The 27,097-nt window shown below is 43.9% G+C and overlaps 1 protein-coding gene across 2 annotated transcripts in view; it reads right to left on the reverse strand.

The window, feature by feature from the left end:
- Positions 1-27,097, reverse strand: part of MYO5B (myosin VB) — a 382,616-nt gene that overhangs the window by 178,456 nt on the left and 177,063 nt on the right. For both annotated transcript variants that reach the window (XM_077463013.1, XM_077463012.1), the window contains exons 5-8: positions 24,601-24,757; positions 17,498-17,641; positions 9,880-9,961; positions 1,826-1,933 (exon numbers count right to left, since the gene is read on the reverse strand). In XM_077463013.1, coding sequence (XP_077319139.1) covers positions 1,826-1,933; positions 9,880-9,961; positions 17,498-17,641; positions 24,601-24,757 — 491 coding nt within the window. The remainder of the gene's footprint in view (positions 1-1,825; positions 1,934-9,879; positions 9,962-17,497; positions 17,642-24,600; positions 24,758-27,097) is intronic.

Genomic DNA, 27,097 nt, shown 5'->3' on the forward strand with positions numbered 1-27,097 from the left:
GTAAAAAATAGTGAAAACCATTTTATTATTTTCCTTCCACATCACAATTATGTGCCACTTTGTGTTGGTCCATCACATAAAATCCCAATAAAATACATTTACATTTTTGGTTGTAACATCACAAAATGTGGAAAATTTCAAGGGGTGTGAATACTTTTTCAAGGCACTGTAAATACAACACAACCAATACCATCACTAACATTTATTATCACATCTCAAAATATATTTTGTTCTACCCTCCTCTATTAGCAACGCAAATTCACTGTCCGCATTCTGTCACCTTGATTTCACAGTAGAATAGCAAAAGTGTCCCAGATCATTGAAAGACATTCTTAGTGGTAGAAATGTATTTTGTATGTATGTACAGCACACGGTATAGTGTAGAGAGAATGTATTGTATAGCATAGTGTACATATAGTAATGCAGTATAAAGCAGGGCTCCACCTAAAAGGGGGTGGGTACCTGGTTTTGAGGTCTGGAGTATATACCATACAGCACGTTGTACAGGGTGCAGAGGTCTGGAGTATATACCATACAGCACGTTGTGCAGAGATCTGGAGTATATACTATAGAGCACATTGTACAGAGTATATACCATACAGCACGTTGTGCAGAGGTCTGGAGTATATACCATATAGCACATTATACAGAGTGCAGATGCCTGAAGTATATACCATACAGCACGTTGTACAGAGTGCAGAGGCCTGGAGTATATACCATACAGCACGTTAAACAGAATGGAGAGGCCTGGAGTATATACCATACAGCACGTTGTGCAGAGGTCTGGAGTATATACTATAGAGCACATTATACATAGTACATACCATACAGCACTGTGTGCAGAGATCTGGAGTATATACTATAGAGCACATTGTATAGAGTGCAAAGGTCTGGAGTATATACCATACAGCACGTTATACAGAGTGCAGAGGTCTGGAGTATATACCATACAGCACGTTGTACAGAGTGCAGAGGTCTGGAGTATATACCATACAGCACGTTGTACAGGGTGCAGAGGTCTGGAGTATATACTATACAGCATGTTGTACAGAGTGCAGAGGCCTGGAGTATATACCGTACAGCACGTTGTACAGGGTGCAGAGGTCTGGAGTATATACCATACAGCACGTTGTACAGAATGCAGAGGTCTGGAGTATATACCATACAGCATATTGTACAGGATGCAGAGGTCTGGAGTATATACCATGCAGCACGTTGTACAGGGTGCAGAGGTCTGGAGTATATACCATGCAGCACATTGAACTCCCAAGGCAGAAACATGTACACTTTTCTCATACAAGCATGTGTGTTTATGGAAAGAAGCTTCATAGAACCTCCACCCAGTATCTGTAGGTAGCTTTACTGTCATAGTGCCACAATCTTCTACATGCCAACTCAACCAGAAGTATAATGTGATCACACATGGTGGAAGGTCTATTCTCATTTTTCCATGAAACAATTAAATATTTTTGTTACAGTAATGAAACTTTTGGGGTACGTTGGTTTTCAGGTCAGGAAGATCGAATTGTCTGGCCATAATGGTGACCCTCTGACTTTACCACTTTCTGACCCTGAAGAAGTATAGGGATCAGGAGAGTTCATGAAAAGTAATCTGCATATCAATTTTAAGTTAATGACATTAAAAACTGAAGCCAGAGGGGTCAGTCCTGCAACTGCCATTTTCAGAAGGACTGGTCAGCAACAGCGGCCTCATCATTGTAGTCCTGGAAAATGTCTTTTCTTTAAAGATGTAAAACCAGAGGAGCCTAAACACCATAACCTGTACAAGAGAAACCTTCCTGAGCCGTCAGGATTTCATGCTTACCCAGGATTGTAAAAGCTTGTCTCGTTTTGTCAAAGTCATCAGCATCATCCACTCCATCAATGGCCGTTTCACCTCCCTGTGAGGTGTAGAAAAAATCCTCGGCTTGGGCTAGGAAAAATAAAGAGGTGTAAGAATGCTTAAAAAAACATAAAACTATACTATAGATGGAAGACCTTCATTACACCAATGTATCATAACCCAACTTCAGGCTTAGAATTTCTCTGTCTCAGTGACACCAGTACAAGAAATGGTGGATGCCGTTGTCACCGGAGCAGGAAAGCACAGATTGCACTAAGCACTATGTCCTGTAAGTAGGCACTGCTGTATCATACATTTCACAGATCCATAGAAAGTACAGCCCCCACCTCGACAGCTTCTCCATAGAAAATATTTATTTAAGCATTACAGCAATAACATCATCCAAAATCTGACACGTTTCGGCCTTAGGCCTTCATCAAAAGCTTTTGAAGTCCTAAGGCCGAAACGCGTCAGTTTTTGGATGACTATTGCTGTAATGCTTAAATAAATATTTTCTATGGAGAAGCTGTTGAGTTGCCGGCTGTACTTTCTATGGATCTTTTGTGAGCTTAAATAGTCAGAGCGCCGACGACTCTACACACCAACTATGCTATGTAACGGTAGAGCTTGGGTGAGTTTTTCTCTTGCCATTTCACAGAGCCTGTCCTTCTCACCTACAGAGGAGCTGAGGGGAGAGGTTTCAGGAGTCAGTACAGGAATCATAGCTTACAGATAAGCAAGGTACCATGGGATATGTAGTCCTCAGAAATGAGGAGAAGGTGCAAAGCGTGAAGGGAATGCAGGAAGTTGTGGAAAGAGACGGCCAGCAGACAGGCAGCACTCAACACAAAAGGAGATTTGCCCATTATTTGCCCCTTATTATTGAATAAGACTATAGATTATACTATAACTTTTTATATTTTAACTGTTATTCGTATTGTTATTACAATACTGACGTTATAAAAAGCAAGTGTATGCTGTGACCATAGGACTCTTTTGCGAATGCTCAAAAATCAGTGCAAGTCTATCAAAATCAAAGTCACTGGCTTCTTTTGATATTTGGGAACCCCCTCCCAAAATAAAATATGGAGGCTACCACTGTTGATCCAATGGCTTTACCCTGTTCACTGACAGGGCCGTTTTTGCATCTTTTGCACAAGTTTAAAATTAGTTTTTAGCAATTTTAGGCCTGAAGATTACATAAAACCCCCAAAACATGATTTATTTTCTGAAAGCAGAGACAAAAAAAATAAAAATAAATAAAAAAATAAAAAAAGTTCTGATATTTTATGTCTCACAATAATAGCGCAATTTATTTTTGAACATTTTTACTAATAATAATTAATTAATAATTTAAACATTCCTTGTAATAGGAATGGTGCGTGACAGGTCCTCTTTATGGAGAGATGTGGGGTCTAAAAGACCCTACATCTCTCCCCCAGGCAGGAAAGCCGAGAGCAAAAAAGAAAATATTAACAATCTGATGCTTTCCAGCCGAGCCCCAGACTTTGTTTATGCCCGGCGGCCCGGACGTGATGTCATAACTTCGTGCCTGGCCTCTGAGAGCCATAGAGATTGTTGGGGACCATCTATCCCTTGGTTTTCTCTATGGCTTCCTTCCGGTGCCGGTGGCTTCCTTTTTGGGGTCCCGATCCCACAGGAGAGCCTGGACAAGCACCAGAGGGAGGCGGACTTCCCCTCCCATCGCCGGTAAGAACGATGAAGTGGCTTAACAGCCGCTATGATTGTTCTTATGGTGTAGGGAATCGCTGGCTGAAAAAAAAAAACGATATCTGGATGATACCTGCAGCTGCAGGCATCATCCAGAGATCACCACTGAAAGCCCAAGACATCATACGACGGCCTGCAGTATGGAAGTGGTTAAAGATGAGATTGCACTGACTAAATAGATACCCAACATGGGAAGCCTTAAAAATGGGTGTGCCTGTGAAACAGCGTCAAACATAGGTGCCCTATCAGTGGGCACCCCCCCCCCCCCCCTCCATGCCAGAGGCTCTAATAAACTTCAAAATAGGGTGGGCTCGGGGCGCAGAGAGTGTTATGATAGCAAAATAATTTTCGCTATATTCACGTTAACCTTCCTCCCCTCCAATCAGGAGGCAGGGCATCAGATCTGTTTCCTGATTTCCTGATTGGCCAAAGCGCCAGGCCACCCTATTGGATGCCTGGCGCTTAGGAAGAGGAGCAGAGGAGACACACACTGGAGTGGAGGTCGCCGCCTCTCTGGTGCACTGAGAGGAGCTGCTGCCTGGCGGTAAGTGCCGTGGGGGGGGTGTCGGTGGGCACAGTGGCTGCATTTGATGGGCACATGTGGCTGCATTGGACAGGCACAAGTGGCTGCATATGACGGGCACAGTGAGGCTGCAATTTATTTTGATCACCAGCCACCACTGTACCCTATATTTTCCATAGGTGATGATTTAAAAGCCTCTACAGGTCATCATTTTAGGGTTAACCAAAAATAAGGGGCCTCGAATTATTGCTCTCATTCTGGTGTCAGAAGTGACTCATGCTGATAGAGGAAGGAAGCAGCAGACAGAAATGACACTTAGTGCTCTGGACTGAGACAAGTATACACTATAGAGGGATATGCTTTGTTCATATTTCACGTCTGAGATTTACAACCACTTTAACCCCGACTTGCTTGTTCCTGGCTGGTGACTTGGGAGTAAGGACACCAGAGCAAGCCAGGCAACTAGCATTTTCAGAAGAAAGTCAGCAATGGCTGCTTCTATATTGCTCTTAGTATTTAGGTTTCCTTTAAAAAAAAAAGGAATGGAATGTTACAAGCGATAATTTTAGCTTACGTTTATGTGACTTGACACGAGGCGTTGGCGTAAACCAGTAGCAGCTCAGCGCCTCCAGACTGATCTGTGGTTACATCTGAGGCGGAATTACGACTCATTTTATTTAATTAGGATCTCTTCTGGAACTCTATATGGTCACTGGGGGATCGAGTTTAATTGTCTTGCCTGAGATGAAGAACTGGGCAGCTTATTTTCCTCTCAACTTCAGTGTGCTAATGATATTACTCACATACAGTATTACTTGTATCAATGCAGAGAGTAGGTGGAATCAGAAACTTTGAACAGGTTATATCAAATCTACACAATCAGGATATAAGTAACAAGAGAGAATTAGAACATTCAAAGATGTGGCAAATTTCTGGTAAAGATCGATGTCCTTAAGACAAAATCCATTAAAACCTCGGGGTTGATTTATTAAAACTGGAGAATGCAAAATCCGGTACATCTGTTCATGGTAGCCAATCAGCTTCAAATGTCAGCTTGTTCAATTAAGCTTTCACAAAAAAAAAAACAACAACAACTGGAAGCCGATTGGTTTCTCTCCAGAACTACACCAGATTTTGCAATCTCCGGTTTTAGTAAATGAGCCCCTTTGTCTTATTTAAAAGTTCACATAAAATACTCTCCATGGAGAGATTTCAGTTCATTCAAAACAATCTCCTTTCCTTTAGGCCTTCGTGACGCACACCAGCGCATGCGCACACTTTGCCGCATTCCCGTATCCGTACAGATCCGGAATCTGATCACCTTGCTGGGACGGCGACAGGCATTCACTTCTTGTTGTGTTGTTGCGGCTGCCCATGGAGAAGATAAACTAGGAGGTCAGCGCCAGAATCTAGGGTGGTGTTGGCTTCGGTGGGCAGGAGGATACTGTGGTCTGCATTTTAATCAATGGATCTGCAAAAATGCTTCTGCAATTCATTTTACCATGATTTTTCCCTTTAAAAATGCTGCAAGTACATTAAAACGGCCTCAGACTTTTTTCCAGTCACGGAACCCTTTAAAAAGTATGTAAAATCTCAAGGCACCCCGGTAATAAAAATGTAAGAAACGTATATGTTCCTTATCAATGGGGAACCGGAGACTAGGGTGATGCAAACAACCCCCTTAATGAAATTAACTTCATATTACAAGACCCCCCATCACATGAGAGCCCCCCTTTACATCAGAGGTTCCCCATCACAACGGAGTCCCCCTTCAAATCAGAGGTTCGCCTTCTCCTCCAGAGAACCCCTTCACATCTGAGGCCCCCCACCATATCAGGGTCCCATTTCACGTCAAATGTCCCCCAATTACATCAGAGCCCCCTTCACATCTGAGGTCCCCCCATCATTAGCGATTTCCACCATTATATTAGAACCCCCTTTACATCAAAGGTCCCCCCATCACATCAGAGCCCCCCTCACATCTGAGGTCCCCCGATCACAGAGCCCCACTTCACATCAGAGATCCCCCCCATTGCATCAAAGGTCTCCCCCATCATATCAAAGCCACCTTCACATCGGAGGTCCCCCCTCATCACATCAGAGTCCCCCTCACATCTAAGGTCCCCCCATCACATCAGCACCCCCTTCACATCTGAGGTTCCCCCATCACATTAGAGATTCCCCCCATTACATTAGACCCTCCTTTACATTTAAGGTCCCCCCATCACATCAGAGCCCCCTTCACATCTGATAGCCCCCCCCCATCACGCTAGAGCCCCCTTCACATCTGAGGTCCCCCGATCAAAGAGCCCCACTTCACATCAGAGATCCCCCCCATTACATCAAATGTCTCCCCCATCATATCAAAGCCACCTTCACACCTGAGGGCCTCCTCCCATCACATCAGAGTCCCCCTCACATCTAAGGTCCCCCCATCACATCAGCACCCCCTTCACATCTGAGGTCCCCCCATCACATTAGAGATTCCCCCCATTACATTACACCCTCCTTTACATTTAAGGTCCCCCCATCACATCAGAGTCCCCTTCACATCAGAGATCCCCCATTACATCAAAGGTCTCCCCATCATATGAAAGCCCCCTTCACATCTGAGGTCCCCCACATCACATCAAAGCCCCCTCACATCTAAGGTCCCCTCATCACATCAGAGCCCCACTTCACATCAGAGATTCCCCGATTACATCAGTGCTCACTTCATGTCAGAGGACCCCTATACAGGAGAGCAGAATTTTGCATTCTCATGAATGCTGCGGGCAGCCCTGCATGCCGCATGCCCTGGATCAGAGAGTCATACGTTGCATTGTGTCCTAGTCCTAGAGCAGGAGTAGGCAACCTGGGGTGCTCCAGCTATTTCCCATGATGGATTGCAAGGCTGGCAGTTAGAATTTCTCCCAGAGGCATGATGGGACTTGTAGTTCAACAGCTGGAGGGCCCGAGGTTGCCTCCTCCTGTTCTAGAGCCCCATTGACTGTTAAGGTGCTGGTGACTGGCCAGCCTGCACCACGCCTCTGTTGCAGTGACATCCCAAGCTGTGTTGTCAGCCCCTGCGCGGTTCTCCTTTGCTAAACTGGTAGACACATCCCATTTATTTAATAGAAATGAGAACACGGGAAGGTGTGTACAACACTGCTCGGGATGTCAGTGCAGAAGAGGAAGCGTTGTCAGCTCAAACAGGAAGCTAGAAGCTCCACGGATTTCCGGGAGATCAACAAGATTTTTTATTTTTTTTTGCTTGCAGTATTTCTAATACATGGTGTTATAAAACACGAGGAAATGTACATGCGTTGCAGATGTATACGTAATTTATTTTTCTAAGACATTCACTTTAACCACTTGCCGACCAGCTTTCGCGTATATAAGTCGGCAGAGTGGCTCTCCTGTGCAAACTGACGTACCTGTATGTCAGTCCGTAAAAGCTGGATAGCGGGCGCACGCGTGCCCGTGGGTCCCGCGGACTCAATGTCAGCCGGCGGCCTGCGATTGAGGTCAGGAGAGGTAGTACGGAGAACTGCCTATGTTAACAAGGAATTTCCCCGTAATGCCTAGTGACATGACAGGGGTCTACTGCTCCCAGTGATCGGAAGCAGTGATCTCTGTCATGTTTCAGTAAGCCCATCCCCCCTACAGTTGGAACAACGCTGAGGGAACACACTTAACCTCTTGATCACCCCCTAGTGTTAACCCCTTTCATGCCAGTGTCGTTTTTACATTGATCAGTGCATTTGTATAAAACTGATCAATGTAATCATGTCACTGGTCCCCAAAAAGTGTCATTTGGGGTCAGATTTGTCTGCCGCAATGCCGTAGCCCTGCTAAAAAAAATGCAGATCGCTGCAATTACCAGTAAGAAATATAAAAAAAATAAAGGTCACTAAATCGATTCCATAGTTTGTAGACAAGATAACTTTAGCCCAAACCAATATACGCCTATTGAGTTTTTTTTTTTACCAAAAATATGTAGCAGAATATATATCGACCTCAACTGATGAATAAATTCATATTTTTATATTTTTTTCTTTGGATATGTATTCTAGCAGAAAGTAAAAAAATATACATATTTTCTTTTCAAAATTGTTGCTCTTTTTCTGGTTTATAGCGCAAAAAATAAAAACAGCAGAGGTGATCAAGTACCACAAAAAGAGAGCTCTATTTTTTGGGGGGAAAAAAAGGACGTCAATTGTTTGGGTACGTCGCACGACCGCGCAATTGTCAGTTAAAAGCGATGCAATGCTGTATCACAAAAAATGCTCTGGTCATTAAGGGGGAAAATTCTTCCGGGGCTGAAGTGGTTAAAACCAAGTTCCAGCCAAACTTTTCATTATATTTTGGATCAAGTGGGGAGCGGGTTAGAGTCAGTTTTTTTCTATTGTGGTCTGTGGCTTAGAGAAGTTAGAGAAAGGAAAGGAAAGGAAAAAAAAAAAGGATTTTCGGGAAAATAAAAAGGGAAAAAAAAGGAAGGGAAAGGAAAGCATGGAAGGGAAGGAGGGGAAAGGAAAAAAAGAAGGCAAGGGAAAGGGAAGAAAGGAAGGGAAAGGAAGGGTAAAAAAAGAAAGGAAAGAAAGGAAGGTAACGGAAGAGAGATGGAGGGAAAGGAAAAAAAAGAAAGGAAAAAAGGAAGTGGAGGGAAAGGATAAAAAGGAAGGGGAAGTAAAGAAAGGATGGGAAAGGAAGGGTAAAAAAGAAAGGAAGGGAAAGGAAGAGAAATAAAGGGAAAGGAAGAAAAGAAAAAAAAAAAGAAAGAGGGAAAAAAAAAGAAGGGAAGGGAAAGGAAAGGAAAGGATAAAAAGGAAGGGAATGTAAAGAAAGGATGGGAAAGGAAGGGTAAAAAAGAAAGGAAAGAAATGAAGGGAAAGGAAGAAAAGAAAAAAAAAAAAAAAAGAAAGGAGGGTAAAAAAAAAAAAAAAAAAATGAAGGGAAGGGAAAGGAAGGGTAAAAAAAGAAAGGAAATAAAGGAAGGGAAAGGAAGATAAATGGAGGGAAAGGAAGAAAAGAAAAAAAAAGAAAAGAAAAAAAAAGAAAGGAGGGTAAAAAAAAAAAGAAAGGAAGGGTAACAAAAAGAAAGGAAAGAAAGGAAGGGAAAGGAAGGGTAAAAAAAAAAAAGGGAAGGGAAAGGGTAAAAAAAGAAAGGAAAGGAAGAGAAAGGGAGGAAAAGGAAGAAAAGAGGAAAAAAAAAAAAAACAAGAAAAAAAAAGGAGAACAGAAGAACGAGAACAGAAGAACGAGAACAGAAGAACGAGAACAGAAGAACGAGAACAGAAGAACGAGAACAGAAGAACGAGAACAGACGACCGAGAAAAGACGACCGAGAAAAGACGACCGAGAAAAGACGACCGAGAAAAGACGACCGAGAAAAGACGAACGAGAAAGAAACAAACGACGAAAAAGAGAGAAAGAAAGATACGATTTAGGTTAGACTTTACATTTTGAATCTTCCTGAAACTTTAACGCTTTTAAACAAAAATGCTAGTCAACAATTCTTTTTTTAATAGGCCAACCTGACAACTCTGCTTGCTGGCCCTTTAAGATGAACACAAAGATGGCAGCTAGCTGCGTTGGCCTCCTCTCTCTCTCTATTCCAAGTTTTATTTCATAAAATGTATTGATGGGTTAATCATGCGCAATTTGATTTAATTACATCTAAACACACATCTGTCTGTACCATTATTCAAAATGACAAGCTAATGGATTTTAGAGATTTTGCTGTTGCGTATAACAGCTGGTTTATCTTTGCAGAAGAGACGAGGTGTGAAGAATGACTCACTTAGTGACAAGTCGGCAAACTCGGGTAACCGGGAGGAGGCACACAGTTGGTAAAAGATGTGATAGTTCCTCTCCTCTTCTGCCTGGTAGATAAAAAGATGGAAGGTGGTTAAGATAACAAGGCTATTTCCTGCTAAGGCTAAGTAGAGAAGCATAATGTTCATTTTTTTGTATATCTATTAGGAGGTATTCTGTTCACATGAGGGTTTGGGGCCCTCAGGTTTTTTGTTTTTTTTTGCGTAAACTTGATCAGCATTTGTGTTTTCACAACCTATTTAACCCTACTGAAATATCTGTGCTTAGTCTTATGAGCAGTTCTAGTTACTGTGTACTAGATGTCCATCACCAAGGTCTTTAAATCTCGGTAAAAGTTATCTTTTCTTGATGCCGCCCTGAACACTGATGTATTGAAGACAAACCACCACTTGAAATCTCCTCAAAAACCAACATTCCCAGGGGTGTCATTATAGGGTAGAATCATGACATAGGAGTTGGAGGGGAAATTAATTGACACGGCGGAGGACCAGGAAATTGTCAATTTTGGAAAAGTCTGTTTCGGGGTAGACTTCAGTGGAGAATTTCTCTTAATTACAGCAGCATTTGGGGTTACTGGCAGAGGGAGAGGTAGTTTCATCCTTTTTTTTTTCTGTACTGTACCCTCTGTATGGAAAAGTTCAAAAGTTTAAGTTATCACCAAAACACAGTGATGCTTGTCCAAACAGTAGCTACCTAGGAGCCTCTACCTACTGAAGAAGCCCTGTTGGGAGCGTAATGCGTAGAAGAGTAGAACCTGTTGATGCTGCCATCACATTATATCTGGGAACTGGTGGTGAGCTGGAGTATCTTTGAGTTATATGCAATTTTTATATATCTTTTATGGGAATGTGTTTTTAATTGTAGTAATTGTAGCTATTGTAGTAAATGTGGAAAGCACTATTAGTCTTCAATTCTATTTTATGCCATTCCTATGACTGGGAATTGTGGAAGATGTCTTCTGGAGGCATCTTACTTGTGTGCCCATACTGTATATAGATTAAGCGTTTTTGATCTCTTAGGAAGGTCTGAGGTCCAATACAGAGGTGAGAGAATCTACATAACATTGGGTGAGGTGTATACAATTATTTATGAAGGAGGGTCATCACCTATATTACAAAAGATTTGGGCACATTGTACTACAGAAGATATTTTGTTTTGGACTTATTCATCAATCACTTTTGGTTATTGCATGGTGTGTAAGTGTTTCCCTTATAATTTGTGGGGGGTCTATACTGATTTATTCACTTTTTTTACGCAAGTTTTATTTTATTACATGTGAATATTCAGTGTCACATTTGATGTAAATTCATGTATATGATATAACGTGGGTAGCGCTGCACAATTTTATGTTTTGATATTGTACCTAGGAGGGCACTTCCTCTAACTTTCTGTTGTGCCTGGGTTACGTGAGGGGGAACCTCCCCAATGAAAAAAAAAACATATACTGGTTCTAACCCAGCCTTTCTCAACCTTTTCAACACAGAGGAACCCTTGAAATAGTTCTCTGGTCTCGGGGAACCCCTGCTAAAATTTAGAAATCTACAACTTATGATACATTAGTGTGATGGTCAGTGGTAGAATGGTCCTTACACTTGTGGTCATTGGGAAGAATTACCTCCTTACAGATAGCTAAAAAGATCAATGGTTTGAGTGGGACCTTATCTGAGAGGCAGAAATTGCCCAATGCTGAAGGAACCCCTAGCAACCTCTGGAGGAACTCTAGGGTCCCACGGAACCCTGGTTGAGAATCACTGTTCTAACCTTTCCATAATCCATCCAAAACACAGAAAGGGCCCATTTGGTACCAAATGCATCTTGTAAAGCCAAGTTTTACAAGATGACCACTGAAAGTGTATGGGCACTTAAAAAATATTCATCCTACCTTGGGTTCTGGTAAAACCACAATTCCTGCCAAAACAGAAAAAAAAAAATCATCAAAGACAGGCTTTTCTCCCGTGGGCTTGTCTAAGCCCTTGTACACGCGGTCGGAGAATCCGTCGGAATGTGTCCTATCGGACCGTGTCGTCGGATAATCCGACTGTGTGTGGTATGCATCGGACTGATTCCGTCCGAATATCCGTCGGACCCAATTTTCCAACACGTTGGAAATATTTCCCGACCAACTGGTTCGATCGGACATACTTCGATCATTTGTAGAGAATTTTGATCGGACCAAGTGCCACGCATGCTCAGATCAAATTCCTACATCAAAGCTATTGGCTACTAGCCTGAACGTAGTCCCATCGTAATGAAATTACGTCATCACGTTCTGAATGATCGGATTTTTCGACAACTTAGTCCGACCGTGTGTATGCAACAGTTTCGGACAAGATCCGATGGACAAAATCCGACGGACAAAATCCGATGTCGAAATCTCCGACCGTGTGTACAGGGGCTAAGAGAGGTGGATCTTCTTGTGGGGTCCCGGGAAAGTTGAAGACCCCAAATACCACAAGAACATACTCCTGTACAGTGCATTAGCCTTCTCTCAGAGAAAAATAAATTGGGCTAGAGACCCCTTTAACGTGCTCCTGATTTTCTGAGTCTTATCTTTCAGAGGCCTCGCTCACAACTTGAGTTTTATATATAAAGACAAAATGAAGCTAGAAGTGAAGAGGCTCATCTGTCTTGCGGCAGAGGCTGGAAGTGATGGAAGACCTGTCCTCCGTTGGGGAACCAGCTTCAATCTTGTTATGTCTCTGCTCAGTCTAAATCCCGTCTGCTCATCTCATCACTGGAGCAGCAGAGAACAAATACAGTTCAAATTGACGTCAAGCCAAAACTTTTTTTTTTTTTTTAGTATTGGATAGAGAGTGTGGAAGGATTAAAACCCCTCCCTGTTGGGACTTTATTGCTATCTGAGATTTACCCTCAATTATTTATTGTCCCAGTGACAATCGTTTCACCAGGCATGAAATAGGGGAGAATATGGAAAAGGGTACACAGCATTAAAAGAGCAAAAACTGGGGTTCCAGTCTTCACTTACTCTACTAATAAATTATTTCTGTGTTGCCGTCAGAACAGCAAGTGAGAGGAAATCTCTTCAATCTAAAAAAGCAGTAAAGTCCAAAAAACTTCCATAACCTGGCCACAGGTTTATTTTAAAGCCTAACTTCTCTCCACAGTTACCAGCTGTTGATGATCCTGCTCGTCAGTCCTGCCTACTTAAGGCCTCTTTCACACGGGACGGATCCGGGATGATCCGCCCCGTGATGATCCGCTTGCTCTGCGGGGATTGCTCCGCCAATCCCAGCTAAGCAAGAAGATGACAGGTCGGTCTCTGCACACTGTGCAGGGACGGACCTGTCAGAGCGCAGAGTCCGTCGTCACCCGATTCGATGACGGATGGAAAAGTAGGTTTTTCCTCCGTCACACTTTTTCGGATCAGAGCGGGTCGGATGTCAGCGGACATATCACCGCTGACATCCGACGCTCCATAGAGGTCTATGGAGCATCCGTTCAGTTCTAAAAAACTGACAGGCGGACCTGAATGGATTGTCCGTGTGAAAGAGGACATAGCTGTCCAGTCCAGCGGATGTCTGCCTTCACATTAGTCACATCACAGAGGCGATTCAGTTCGCATTGTGCGCTATATAAGTATTTCATTCATTCATTCACAAGAAACTATCGCCTGCGTTCCTGTTTAAAGACTGGCTTCGCTGACATCCCTTCTGGCTCCAGATCCTGCTTGCTGTTCTACTACTTTGATCTCTGACTTCTGGCTTGGCTGACTATCCGTTACGGTTACTGAACTTTGGCTATGTTTTTTTTTTTTTCAAATTTTCTCTTTATTATTCTTTTTCAAAATTATCCATAATACATTCTGGTACATTTACTACATCATACATAAAAAACTCTCTCAATATATAATACATTTACTAACATATAACTTTGGCTATGTTTTGACTTTTCTTTTTACTTTTATTATTAAACAAGTATGATTTAAATGTACTGTCTCTGTCTGATTTCATGGTTTCTGACATAGTGTCCAAATGCAAGAGATATATATTCTTCCTGGAATCTTGGTGTGCTTTGTGTATTTCCTTTACCTATAGTAACATAGTAGGTGAGGTTGAAAAAAGACATGTCCATCCTGTGTATGTGATTATATGTCAGTATTACATTGTATGTCCCTGTGTCTTTTGAAACTATCGATGCTTCCCATTAAAACCATCACCTGTGGAAGGGAATTCACATCCTTGCCATCCTTTAGATCTGTGCAAAAATCCAGTGTAAAACTTTGCCTCTGTACAGGAGTTTCCTGTAATAAAGACCAGTCACAGCTACTCTCTCTCCTTATGCAGGGTGAGTGGTCTTATGTCCGCCCCTTCCTGTAGTTTTCTGCAGGCAGCCTGTAGTGAGTGGGACCTGTGGGCCGTTCCCACATCTGTGCATAGTAATGATATAACTGCTACTGTTGTATCACTAGGTCATCTTTGCCTTGGCATTAGATCATATGGGGGAACTCAGAAGTAGCAAATTTTTTTTTTTTATCAAAGCCAAAATAAAGGAAAATTTGTCTACGTTTCCCCCAATGGCACCTGCAACCAGTGGAGGAACAAGGTCATTCAGCACCCAAAGCGAAAAGCCCAAAGTATGCCCTCTCCCCATGAGCTGTGAACTACTGGAGTAGCCTAGGTTGCAGTACCTGCCCAGTTCCACCTCTTCTGCTGAAGAGTCCAAGTTGGTTGCCTACTCTGCCTATCCCTCGGCCCGGTCTTGCCTGTGGCCCCGTCTTCTGGTGCTCTTGCTCCTACATATTGTTGGTGTCTGTACATTACATTTAACAAAACTGGAGCCTCCATCTGGCCAATAATAAAAACAAGTGTAGACATTTCATGAATTATATAGTAGCAGCAGGGGTCTCCAAACTTTCTAAACAGGGGGCCAGTTTACTGTCCCTTTGAACTTTAGGGGGGCCAGACTGTTGCCAATGGGAGTAGACGACGGTCACGACGTTGATGGCAATAAACAATGCCCCATCGTTGTCGCCCGTGTGCCCCATCATTGGTGTTACTGGGAGGAATTGTGCCCCATTGTTGGTGTCACTGGGAGGAATTGTGCCCCATGATTGGTGTCATTGGGTCCAATTGTTGGTGTCATTGGGAGGAATTGTGCCCCATGATTGGTGTCATTAGACCCAATTGTTGCTGTCGTTGGGAGGAATTGTACCCCATCGTTGGCGTCATTGGGAGGAATTGTGCCCCTTCATTGGTCTCATTGGGGGAAATTATGTGTCACCACTTCCGGGAGACTGGGCCGCGGCGAATTCCGCCAGCAGCTCGCCCCCCTCCTCCTCCCTCCCCTTCTGCCGAGCCAGTGAGAGAGTGCAGCGCACTTTGTGCATGGGCAGTAGGGACCCAGCTGTAAAGCCGAAAGGCATTGGCTGCTGCACCCCGACTCACTGATGGGAACATCAGCTGCGATGCCGACATCACTGGACCCCAGGACAGGTAAGTGTCCTTATGTTAAAAAAGTCAGCAGCTACAGTATGTGTAACTGCTGACTTTTAATTTTTAAAGGGACGCACGGACCTCCGCTTTAAGTTTTCACCATAAAAACTGGAAGCCGATTGGCTACCATGCACAGCTGCACCAGATTTTGCACTCTCCAGTTTTAGTAAATCTCCCCCCTTGTGTATAGATTGGAGCAGTATGCAGTATATGGTTATATATACACACTAAACAAACAATACAATAATGTGAAAGATAAAAAAAAGCAGAGTGTACTGAGGGAGTGTACATAATGGAGTGTTGTGGGTTATATAATGTACAGCACAGTGGATAGAGTGTACTAGGGTGGGTTATATAATGTACAGCACAGTGGAGAGAGCATGGTGGGGTAGGTTATATCAGTGTTCCTCAATTCCAGTCCTCAAGGCGCCCCAGCAGGTCATGTTTTCAGGATTTCCATTATTTTGCACAGGTGATTTGATCAGTTTCACTGCCTTAGTAATTACCACAGCCGATTCATCTGAGGGGAAATCCTGAAAACATGGCCTGTTGGGGCGCCTTGAGGACTGGAGTTGAGAAATACTGGGTTATATACTGTACAGCACAGTGGACAGAGCATGGTGGGGTGGGTTACATAAAGTACAGCACAGTGGACAGAGCCTGGTGGGGTGGGTTATATAATGTACAGCACAGTGGATAGAGCATGGTGGGGTGGGTTATATAATGTACAGCACAGTGGATAGAGTGTACTAGGGTGGGTTATATAATGTACAGCACAGTGGAGAGAGCATGGTGGGGTAGTTTATATCAGTGTTCCTCAATTCCAGTCCTCAAGGCGCCCCAGCAGGTCATGTTTTCAGGATTTCCATTATTTTGCACAGGTGATTTGATCAGTTTCACTGCCTTAGTAATTAACACAGCCGATTCATCTGAGGGGAAATCCTGAAAACATGGCCTGTTGGGCACCTTGAGGACTGGAGTTGATAAATACTGGGTTATATACTGTACAGCACAGTGGACAGAGCATGGTGGGGTGGGTTATATAATGTACAGCACAGTGGACAGAGCCTGGTGGGGTGGGTTATATACTGTACAGCACAGTGGAAAGAGCATGGTGGGGTGGGTTATATAATGTACAGCACAGTGGATAGAGCATGGTGGGGTAGGTTATATAATGTACAGCACAGTGGACAGAGCCTGGTGGGGTGGGTTATATAATGTACAGCACAGTGGACAGAGCCTGGTGGGGTGGGTTATATACTGTACAGCACAGTGGACAGAGCCTGGTGGGGTGGGTTATATACTGTACAGCACAGTGGATAGAGCATGGTGGGGTAGGTTATATACTGTACAGCACAGTGGATAGAGTGTACTAGGGTGGGTTATATAATGTACAGCACAGTGGACAGAGCCTGGTGGGGTGGGTTATATACTGTACAGCACAGTGGACAGAGCCTGGTGGGGTGGGTTATATACTGTACAGCACAGTGGATAGAGCATGGTGGGGTGGGTTATATAATGTACAGCACAGTGGATAGAGCATGGTGGGGTGGGTTATATAACGTACAGCACAGTGGACAGAGCCTGGTGGGGTGGGTTATATACTGTACAGCACAGTGGACAGAGCCTGGTGGGGTGGGTTATATACTGTACAGCACAGTGGATAGAGCATGGTGGGGTAGGTTATATACTGTACAGCACAGTGGATAGAGTGTACTAGGGTGGGTTATATAATGTACAGCACAGTGGACAGAGCCTGGTGGGGTGGGTTATATACTGTACAGCACAGTGGACAGAGCCTGGTGGGGTGGGTTATATACTGTACAGCACAGTGGATAGAGCATGGTGGGGTGGGTTATATAATGTACAGCACAGTGGACAGAGCCTGGTGGGGTGGGTTATATAATGTACAGCACAGTGGACAGAGCCTGGTGGGGTGGGATATATATTACAGAACACAATGGACAGAGTGGAACTGTGTAGAGAATACAGCATCCAGCACAGGGCGCAGATAGGACCAATATGAAATATATAATGTAATTATCTGAAGTAAGTTGTAAATGGTATACAAAAATCCCATTACAACAAAAAAGAAAATTTTTTATTTAACATATAGCCAAAGTTACAGACCTGAAACACCACACGTGACTTCTCCAGCAAGTATGTCCTCATATTGGCACCAATGATGTGATATCTTTTGTCAAATCCAATCTGAATGTACTTTCCGAATCGACTGCTGTTATCATTTCGTGTTGTTTTGGCATTACCGATGGCCTAGGGGAGCAAATATTGGGAGTTAGAAGCCCATATCCAAGCAGATATACAAATTACCATTATCCCAGTTATCTACTGATTGGGAAAATCATTGAATGTATTTTTACCTAGGCATAGACTAAGTACTTAAACCTGTCTTGATGTTTCCTACAATACCCTGTACAGCAGAACTCAGACTGGGAGAAGCCCTGTCAGGGCTCTACTACACAAACGATCACATGTACAGAAAGGGAGAGTACAGGGATGGTCTCATAAGAGTGTTTCTGCTCCTCCACGGGGATGTGGATAGGTGGAGTTCTGTAGTCCAGAAAGCAGGGCGGACAGCACTGCTAGCCTAGCAAAGGCACTTTGTTGTCAATCCAAAAATGAAGTTACAAGCTCACTGAATTTCTGGATAAGGCACGAGGAAATGTACATGTATTGTAGAGATGTACCAAATATGTTTTTTTTAATTCTCCCAGAAATACTCAACATGGAATTCTGCAATAGGCTTTCAAAGGAGCAAGGTATTGGAAAGAGCACAATAATGGGGCAAATAGTGCAGAGACATGGCTTAAGCCCTGGTTACATAGTAGGTGAGGTTGAAAGAAAACACAAGTCCAACCTACGTGTGTGATTTTATGTCAGTATTACATTGTATATCCCTGTATGTTGTGGTTGTTCAGTTGCTTGTCTAATAGTTTTTTGAAATAATCAATGCCCCCCCGGTAAAAACCACTGCATGTGGAAGGGAATTCCACATCCTTGCCGCTCTTACAGTAAAGAACCCTCTACTCAGTTTAAGGTTAAACCTCTTTTCTTCTAATTTTAGTGAATGGCCACGTGTCTTATTAAATTCCCTTACGCGGAAAAGTTTTATCCCCATTGTGGGGTCACCAGTACGGTATTTATACATTGAAATCATATCCCCTCTCAAGAGTCTCTTCTCCAGAGAGAATAAGTTCAGCGCTCACAACCTTTCCTCATAACTAATATCCTCCAGACCCTTTATTAGCTTTGTTGCTCTTCTTTGTACATCGCTCCATTTCCAGTACATCCTTCCTGAGGACTGGTGCCCAGAACTGGACAGCATACTCCAGGTGTGGCTGGACCAGAGTCCTGTAGAGCAGGAGAATTATCGTTTTATCTCTGGAGTTGATCTCCTTTTTAATGCCGATGTTCTGTTTGCTTTGTTAGCAGCAGCTTGGCATTCCATGCCATTGCTGAGCCTATCATCTACTAGGACCCCCAGGTCCTTTTCCATCCTGGATTCCCCCCCAGAGGTTCTCCCTCACAGACCTGGTCCAGGCTCGGGCAAGATCGCGACAAGGAAGTCTGGATCCGCTCACATATGCCTGGACCGACACCTGTCTCAGGCCCTCAGAGAGCCGCTCCCGCCCCCTGTACAGACCAGAGCTCCAATGAGCCCGGGGGGCATTATTAGAGCAGAGAGCTGGTGACTGACAGTCACCAACTCTCTGCTCAGATAACTTTGAGAACTGAGCGATCACCGCTGTTTGATCACTCTATTATCAATGTTAGAGGCGGTGGGGGACAGATGCAGCCTAGGTGAGTACGATTGTGAAAAAAAAAAAAGCATACTTCTCTTTTAACAATTTTGAATCCTTAGCATTAGTAAACAGATAGGAAGGTATATTCTAGTTAATCGTGTTAACTTTTTTTTTACATTTCTTCAGTTGCTTCCTGATTTCTGGCCTAGGCCAAAATGACGTCATACATCCCAGGAGCCTTTATGGGCATTTTTTCTTTTTCATCTGGAGGAGAGGAGGAGGGGTTTTCTCAGCTCAGCACACCTTCCTGCCTGAATGCTTGAGCTAAGGGCAGATGGATTCCAGGAAGTAAACATACTACATGAATCATGTGTTCCTACTCAAGATGACCACGGCCAGAAATAATAGGGGGGTGTTTTTCAAAGTGACTTCTGAACAAAATAAAGCATGGAGACATGGATGGATGGGTGAGCTTGCTTTGAATATTAGGTTTATGGTACTCAGATACAGTTGATACAGTTGAGCTCCGCTTTAAAGCAATATGCGCATTGGGTTTAGATATACTAAACTAACCACTGCCTACGGCAGATATAATGTGGCAGAGCAGCCTCCCTGCCCTGGATTACGTACATGTAGGGGGTGCACATGTGCACACCACCCCGGCTGTGCTGCTTTTCGCTGCAGAACCCGCTGGTCAGCTGAGCAAATGACAGAAGAGAGCCCTGTGTTGGTAAACAACACAGAGCTCTCATCTGTCAGCGGCGATGTGCTGTTTTTGTTCAATCTTTACATCGCTTAGTGAAACACAGTATTGTAGGCATACAGTTAACCCTCTGATTACCCCTTTACATTGTACCCCTGCATGCGCAGTACACAGCGGACACTATCCAACAGGGGACACTATTTGACATGACACCGGCACTGGGGAGCTACAGTTCATTGAGGGAACCATGAATGCCAACATGTACTGTGACATACTGAAGCATGATCCCCTCCCTTCCGAGACTGGACCGCAGGGCAGTATTCCAACATGATAACGACCCCAAACACACCTCCAAGATGACCACTGCCTTGCTAAAGAAGCTGGGGGTAAAGGTGATGGACTGGCCAAGCATGTCTCCATACTAAACCCTATTGAGCGTCTGTGGGACATCCTCAAATGGAAGGTGGAGGAGTACAAGGTCTCCAACATCCACCAGCTCTGTGATGTCATCATGGAGGAGTGGAAGAGGACTCCAGTGGCAACCTGTGAAGCTCTGGTGACCTCCATGCCCAAGAGGGTTAAGGCAGTGCTGGAAAATAATGGTGGCCACACAAAATATTGACACTTCGGGCCCAATTTGGACATTTTCACTTAGGGGTGTACTCACTTTTGTTGCCAGCAGTTTAGACATTAATGGCTGTGTGTTGAGTTATTTTGAGGGGACAACAAATTTACACTGTTATACAAGCCGTACACTCACTACTTTATATTGTAGCAAAGTGTCATTTCTTCAGGTCCGGTTCACACTGAGGCAGCACGACTTGCAGCACGACTGCCTCAGGCGACCTGGACGCGACTTGCAAAACGACTTCTGTATAGAAGTCAATGCAAGTCGCCCCCAAAGTCGTACAGGAACCTTTTTCTAAGTCAGAGCGACTTGCGTCGCTCCGATTAGAACGGTTCCATTGTACAGAACGGGACGCTACTTGTCAGACGGCTAAGTCGTCTGACAGGTTGTCCTAGTGTGAACCGACCCTTAGTGTTGTCACATGAAAAGATAAAATATTTACAAAAATGTAAGGTGTGAACTCGCACACATTTTACACACACATACACACTATATTACCAAAAGTATTGGGACGCCTGCCTTTACATGCACGTGAACTTTAATGGCATTCCAGTCTTAGTCTGTAGGGTTCAATATTGAGTTGACCCACCCTTTGCAACTATAAAAGCTTTGACTCTTCTGGGAAGGCCGTACACAAGGTTTAGGAGGGGGTCTATGGGAATATTTGACCGTTCTTCCAGGAGCTCATTTGTGAGATCAGGCACTGATTTGGATGAGAAGGCCTGGCTCATAGTCTCCACTCTAAAAAATTTAGTAAAATACATTTTGGTCCACATTTATGAAGAACAATTATGTATTTGTAAAATTTTATAACAAATGAAAAAAAACGCGTCTTTTTTTCAGTATTTTTTTGTTTATCAGAAAATAAAAAACCCAGCGGTGAATAAATACCACCAAAAGAAATCTCTAGCTGTGTGAACAAAAGGATAAAAATGACATTTGGGTACAGTGTTGTATGACCGCACAATTGTCATTCAAAGTGCGACAGCGTTGAAAGCTGAAAATTGGCCTGGGCAGGAAGGGGGTGAAAGTGCCCGGCATTGAAGTGGTTAAAGCAATAGGAGCACTGGGTTTAGATATACTTAGCTAAACAAGAGTAACTAAAAATTTGAGCCTACTGGGAAAACCGTATAAGCTCCCCTTGTGAATGAACTAATAAAGGAGTCATTCTCATTCTGGTAAAGTGAACCTTTATACTCAAACATTTGAAGTTTTTTTTATTCTAATTGTCTCCTGCAGATGATCGGGTGCTTGAAATGAACACAGGGACAATTCTCCCAGGGTGAAAATGGCTTCTTTGGTTAACCAAACACAATGTAGTGCAGGTATTCAGCAGATGTTGGGTGTGTCATATAATGACAGGTTGGTGCAGCGAGCTGTAATTCTCTATCAGTAGTATCATCCTATGTGTACAAGGCTTCTTCTCTGGATGAAAAGACTAGAATTGCATTACAGGTTGAACAGAGGCTGTCTGTAGTAGTAGCGGCCCCGAACCACCCCCTGCCCACCCCCAATCCATGTGCCCGGCCCGTAATCTACCGTATATACTCGAGTATAGGCCGACACAAATATAAGCCGAGGCACTTCATTTTACCACAAAAAAACTGGGAAAACGTATTGACTTGAGTATAAGCCTAGGGTGGGAAATGTAGCAGCTACTGGGTAAACAATGTCTATCTGCAGCCTCACTGTGCCCACCTGTATCATCAGTGCCCTTCTGCTGCCTCATTGTGCCCACCTGCAGCCTCATTGTGCCCACCTGCAGCCTCACTGTGCCCACCTGCAGCCTCACTGTGCCCACCTGCAGCCTCACTGTGCCCACCTGCAGCCGTACCTTTGATAACTAAAACAGCGGGTATCTCCCGCTGTGTCATGCAGTCTGTTTGGTGGCCGTCCATTGTAACAAAGCCCCGCCTCCTTCTCGTCGATTATAGACGTAACACTGTTTTGCAAGAACTGTATCAGTGCTCCGTCTATCATGGAAGAGGAGGAGGCGGGGCTTTGTTACAATGGATGGCCTCCAAACAGACTGCATGACACAATGGGTTTTAGTTATAGGTACAACTGCCGGTGGGCACAGTGAGGCTGCAGATGGGCACAGTGAGGCTACAGATGGGCACAGTGAGGCTACAGATGGGCACTGATGATACAGGTGGGCACAGTGAGGCTGCAGATGGGCACAGTGAGGCTGCAGATGGGCATTGTTTACCCAGTAGCTGCTGCATTTCCCACCCTAGGCTTATACCCGAGTCAATACCTTTTCCCAGTTTTTTTGGGCACTTTTCCCATTCTGCAGATGGGCACCCCCCCCCCCCCCGTGTATAAATCGAGAGGAGGTTTTTCAGCCTGAAAAATGTGCTGAAAAACTCAGCTTATACTCGAGTATATACGGTATATGCAGGGCTCCGGATGCATGGATTTCAATAGGGTTTTTTTTTGTTTTTTTTTTAAGCACATGATTAGAGCCTGATGCTTCAAAAAGGTTGTGCTCGGAGTGCAGAGCAGTGCGCCCCAAGCCCACCCAGTTGTGTGACATTAGCGAATTAATAGCCAATCAGAAAGTGGGTCCTGAGACGCGATTGGCCTGAAATCCTAAGCCCTTGTACACACGGTCAGAGATTCCGACGGAATGTGTCCGATCGGACCATTTTGTCTGATATTCCGACTGTGTGTGGTCTACATCGGACTGTTTCCGTCGGAGTATCCGATGGACCAAGTTTTCCAACTTGTTGGTAAAATTTTCAGACAAAATGCTCCGATCATGTGTAGAGAATTCCGATGTGCCACGCATGCTCAGATCAAATTCCTACACCAAAGCTATTGGCTACTAGCCTGAACGTAGTCCCGTCGTAACGAAATAACGTCATCACGTCGGATTTTCCGACAACTTTGTCCGACCGTGTGTATGCAACAGTTTCGGACAAAATCCGACGGATTTGGTTGTCGGAATCTCCGACCATGTGTACAAGGACTAAGACTGAGTCCTGATTGGCCGGGAGGAAAAGTGACCGCCGGGAGGAGATATCTTCAGCCATAACCCCAGTAAAACCACTTGTAAGCCTATATACGTACTGCTGTCGGCAAGTGGATTTTGTATTATTACCAACAGGAAGCGAAGTGCATGTTACAAAGCATTTTTCTGCTAAATTTAAACGTTAAAGCGGTGTTCCGCTTAAAAAAAAATACTGCAGCTGATGACTTTTAATAATCGGACACTTACCTGTCCCAGGATCCAGCGATGCGAGGGAATGAAGCCCTGCTCGTCTCCCCCCTCCGCTCGGCGGCGCCGGCATTTTAACTGTGGGTGCCCAGCTGCGGCTTCACAGCCAGGCATGCACTGCGCATGCACGAGCTGCTTTGCGCGCCGTGACTGCCCATGCAATCATCTGGGACCTGTCACGTGTTCCAGATGATTGCCTAGAGGGAAGGGGTAGAGTTGATCTCCCTTCCTGCGCCAAGGGAAGTGACATCAGGAGCTCAGACGCTGAAGGAGGCAGATTTTGAGGGACACCCTAGCAACAGGCATAAAAAGGTAAGTAAACAAAAAAAATTTTTTCCAAATGTTTTTTTTTTTATGCACATTAATGAAATATATTTTTTTGGGGTGGAACTCCACTTAAAGCACATATATGAGTGTAAAAGCCATTATTGCAAATCCTCCGTGCTTCCCAGAGAAGGCAATCGGAGCAGTGGTATCATTAGCTCAGCTCTTCTAGTCCCTGCATGCTCTACTCCTGGTTATTTGTCAGCGTTGATATTTATTGATATCGATTAATTTTCAGGGCTGTGGATTTACTGTATTTTATTTTATTGATGATGTCAATTTTGCACTGTACATCAGTGCGCCTTTCCATAACCATACAACCCTGATGAATGGAGATATTTAAGCCCTGTAACGCATTGTATGAGATATCAAATAAAGCAACTTTAAAAATAAAGAACCATTTTTCCATCCTTACCTCTTTTTCCAAATAGGTATTGCTCTCTAATTGGAGTAGAGTGCTCACTTTGCACTTCTATTTAGGTCCAAAGGGATGGAAACTGCAAGAAAACCCAACCCAATCCTTCCTCACTTTATCCAAAATGAACAAAACAGTTTGAAATGTAAATTCACACTAATTCCAGCTAAATGTCTTACCTCCATGATGGGGCTGGACGCCAGCACTTTGTCTTCCACGTTTGTTTCACTAGCAGACCCACCAACCGTGGCAAAGTATCTCATGGCATATTTGGCGGACACGGTTTTCCCTGCACCAGATTCCCCACTCACTATGATGGACTGGTTCTTCTCATCCCTGGAAAACAAGATTTTTCAGAAAATTTAGAGATAATCGCCACAAAAAAAAAAAGAATTTTCAGTAGGCAAGAGAAGTTTGAGTAGGTAAATTGTTGGGGCACGCCCTGGGGCACAGGAGACATAAATGGCAGAATGGCATGGCCAAACCATAGGCGTGCTTTTAATAACCAAAGGCGACACTATAAGCTGCACATTGTCTAAACAGTTGAGCTGTTGCCTACATACTGACTAGTGAGAACCACCATCTTCTTCAACATTATCAACAAATCAGCAGCATATAAACACTACTGTTGCACGAATTCAATCCTTCCTTGTCTGACCGCAGTTGGCGCTGGCACGTCCGATGGGAATGCCCTGTGTTGGAAACTTTCTGGTCTGAGGTGCATTACTTGATTTCCCAAGTGACGTCCTACACCTTGGACCACTCTTCTAAAGGCCCATACACACAATCGGACTTTTTGACAACAAACATGCAAATTAGCTGTTTTAAGGCAACATCCGACTGTGTGCACGCTCCATCGGACAAACTTTTTAGGTTTTCATCTGACTTTTATTGGTTGTGTGAGCGGACAAACTTTCCGGCAACAAAAGTTCGATGGAGCAAAGTCCGATCATGTGCACAGAAAACCATCAGACTTTTGTACAAAGTACAAACACGCATGCTCAGAACCAATGCAAAAGATCAGACAAGTTGACCAAAGGTGACTGTAAAGAGCAGAAAAACCACGTGATTTGGTGAAAGTTGGCTAAAAAAAAGTCCTGCCGTGTGTATGCAATACAAGTTCACGGCTGACGCCCTTTGTACAAAAATCCACGGGGAAGTTTGTACAAAGTCCAATCATGTGTATGAGGCTTAAAGCATATTATAAGTCACTTGTGATGCACATGGTGGATGCTGCTAAGATGTGCATACCCATTCACTCGACCCATGCACCCTGCATCTCGGAATGGTTCAATCGCCTAAACAAAACTACGGAGATGGAAGAGCTTATTTCCATAGCAAAATATACAAATACATGGGCCTACTGGCTGCACTTCCAGACAACTGACCACTACTTTCAGCTTAAGGGCAACCCACCCCCGACGCTTGTATCAATACAGCTGATACCTGAACGACCCCCCACCTCCTGTTTATCCTCTTGCAGCATGCTCAATCTACCCAACTTCCCCTTGCTACAAAGAGGAGAAGACTGAGGAGGCTTTTTACCGGAGGGTCTTCTTGATTACTAGCTCTCTTTTACACCCGACCACCTCACTACAAAGCCATTCAAGGCACTTTCATTAACGTGGGTCTAGCCTAGATATGGTGAGGCATTGGTAGAGGCTGAGCCAAGTCAGATGTCCCAAATCTTGGAAAATTTCCTAGGGCAACACATAGATGTTTATGTAAATGTATAGAGCGGGATGGCTAAATTGACCGAATGTTTCCAAATATTTAAGGTGGGAGATTTCCATTTTCAGTAGTAGAAAGCAGTGGCTTTCCTGGCGTAAAATAAAAGGAGTCCTAACAGTACTCTAAGAGCCCTAGTTGGGGCTGGGGGATTAACTAGGCCAAACAGGCATTGAAACAGTAGTGGGCTGGAAAATGAAACGTGAGATTTCCTTGGATCTTTTTCAAATAAGGTTGTGTCCTCCAACGTTTGAGGCAGGGCTGCCTAAAATTTAAAGTGGCAGCATACTCAGTGATGGCACTTTTGTACTGTAAATCAGTGGGCCTTTCTATAACCATACAACCAACTTAAAGTGGCAGGACATTCGGTCCACCTACAGCAGCCTTTCTTAACCTTTTAACACAGAGGGACCTTTGAAATAATATAAAGATCTCAGGAAACCGTTACTAAAGATGAATTCTTCCAGATTCATTAGCAAAGTGCCCCCTACATTGGTGGTCAGGAGAAAAAAATACCCCCATCACAGTAGTGGTTAGAATGCCACCCAGACAGCTATAAAAGATCATTGGCATTAGGTTGCAATGGACCTGGACCTATGAAGGCATCATCAGCTAGGAGGTCAACCAACAACAACTCAAACCCCTAGCAACCTCTGGAGGAACCCTAATAGAGAATGTCCAACCTACAGCTCCATGGCTGCTGTTGAAAAAAAAAAAAAAGAAGGGGGGTACCAACTTATGAGATCACTGGACAAGAATGTGTTGCAGTCCATAATTCATCCTTTATTATGCTTACCTTTGTTCTGATTATTTCCTGGATCCTTTATATATTAAATCATGTTAGTGTTATTGAAACCACTTACAGGCACTTACGTAATGCTGTCCTGTCAATAATACAGTACAGCTCAGACAGACACACAAAAACAGAAAAAGTATGTGAATACACCT

This window comes from Lithobates pipiens, unplaced genomic scaffold, assembly GCF_037356315.1.
Source record: "Lithobates pipiens isolate NorthernLeopardFrog02 unplaced genomic scaffold, aLitPip1_a1.2 Scaffold_3, whole genome shotgun sequence".
Lineage (NCBI taxonomy): Eukaryota > Metazoa > Chordata > Amphibia > Anura > Ranidae > Lithobates > Lithobates pipiens.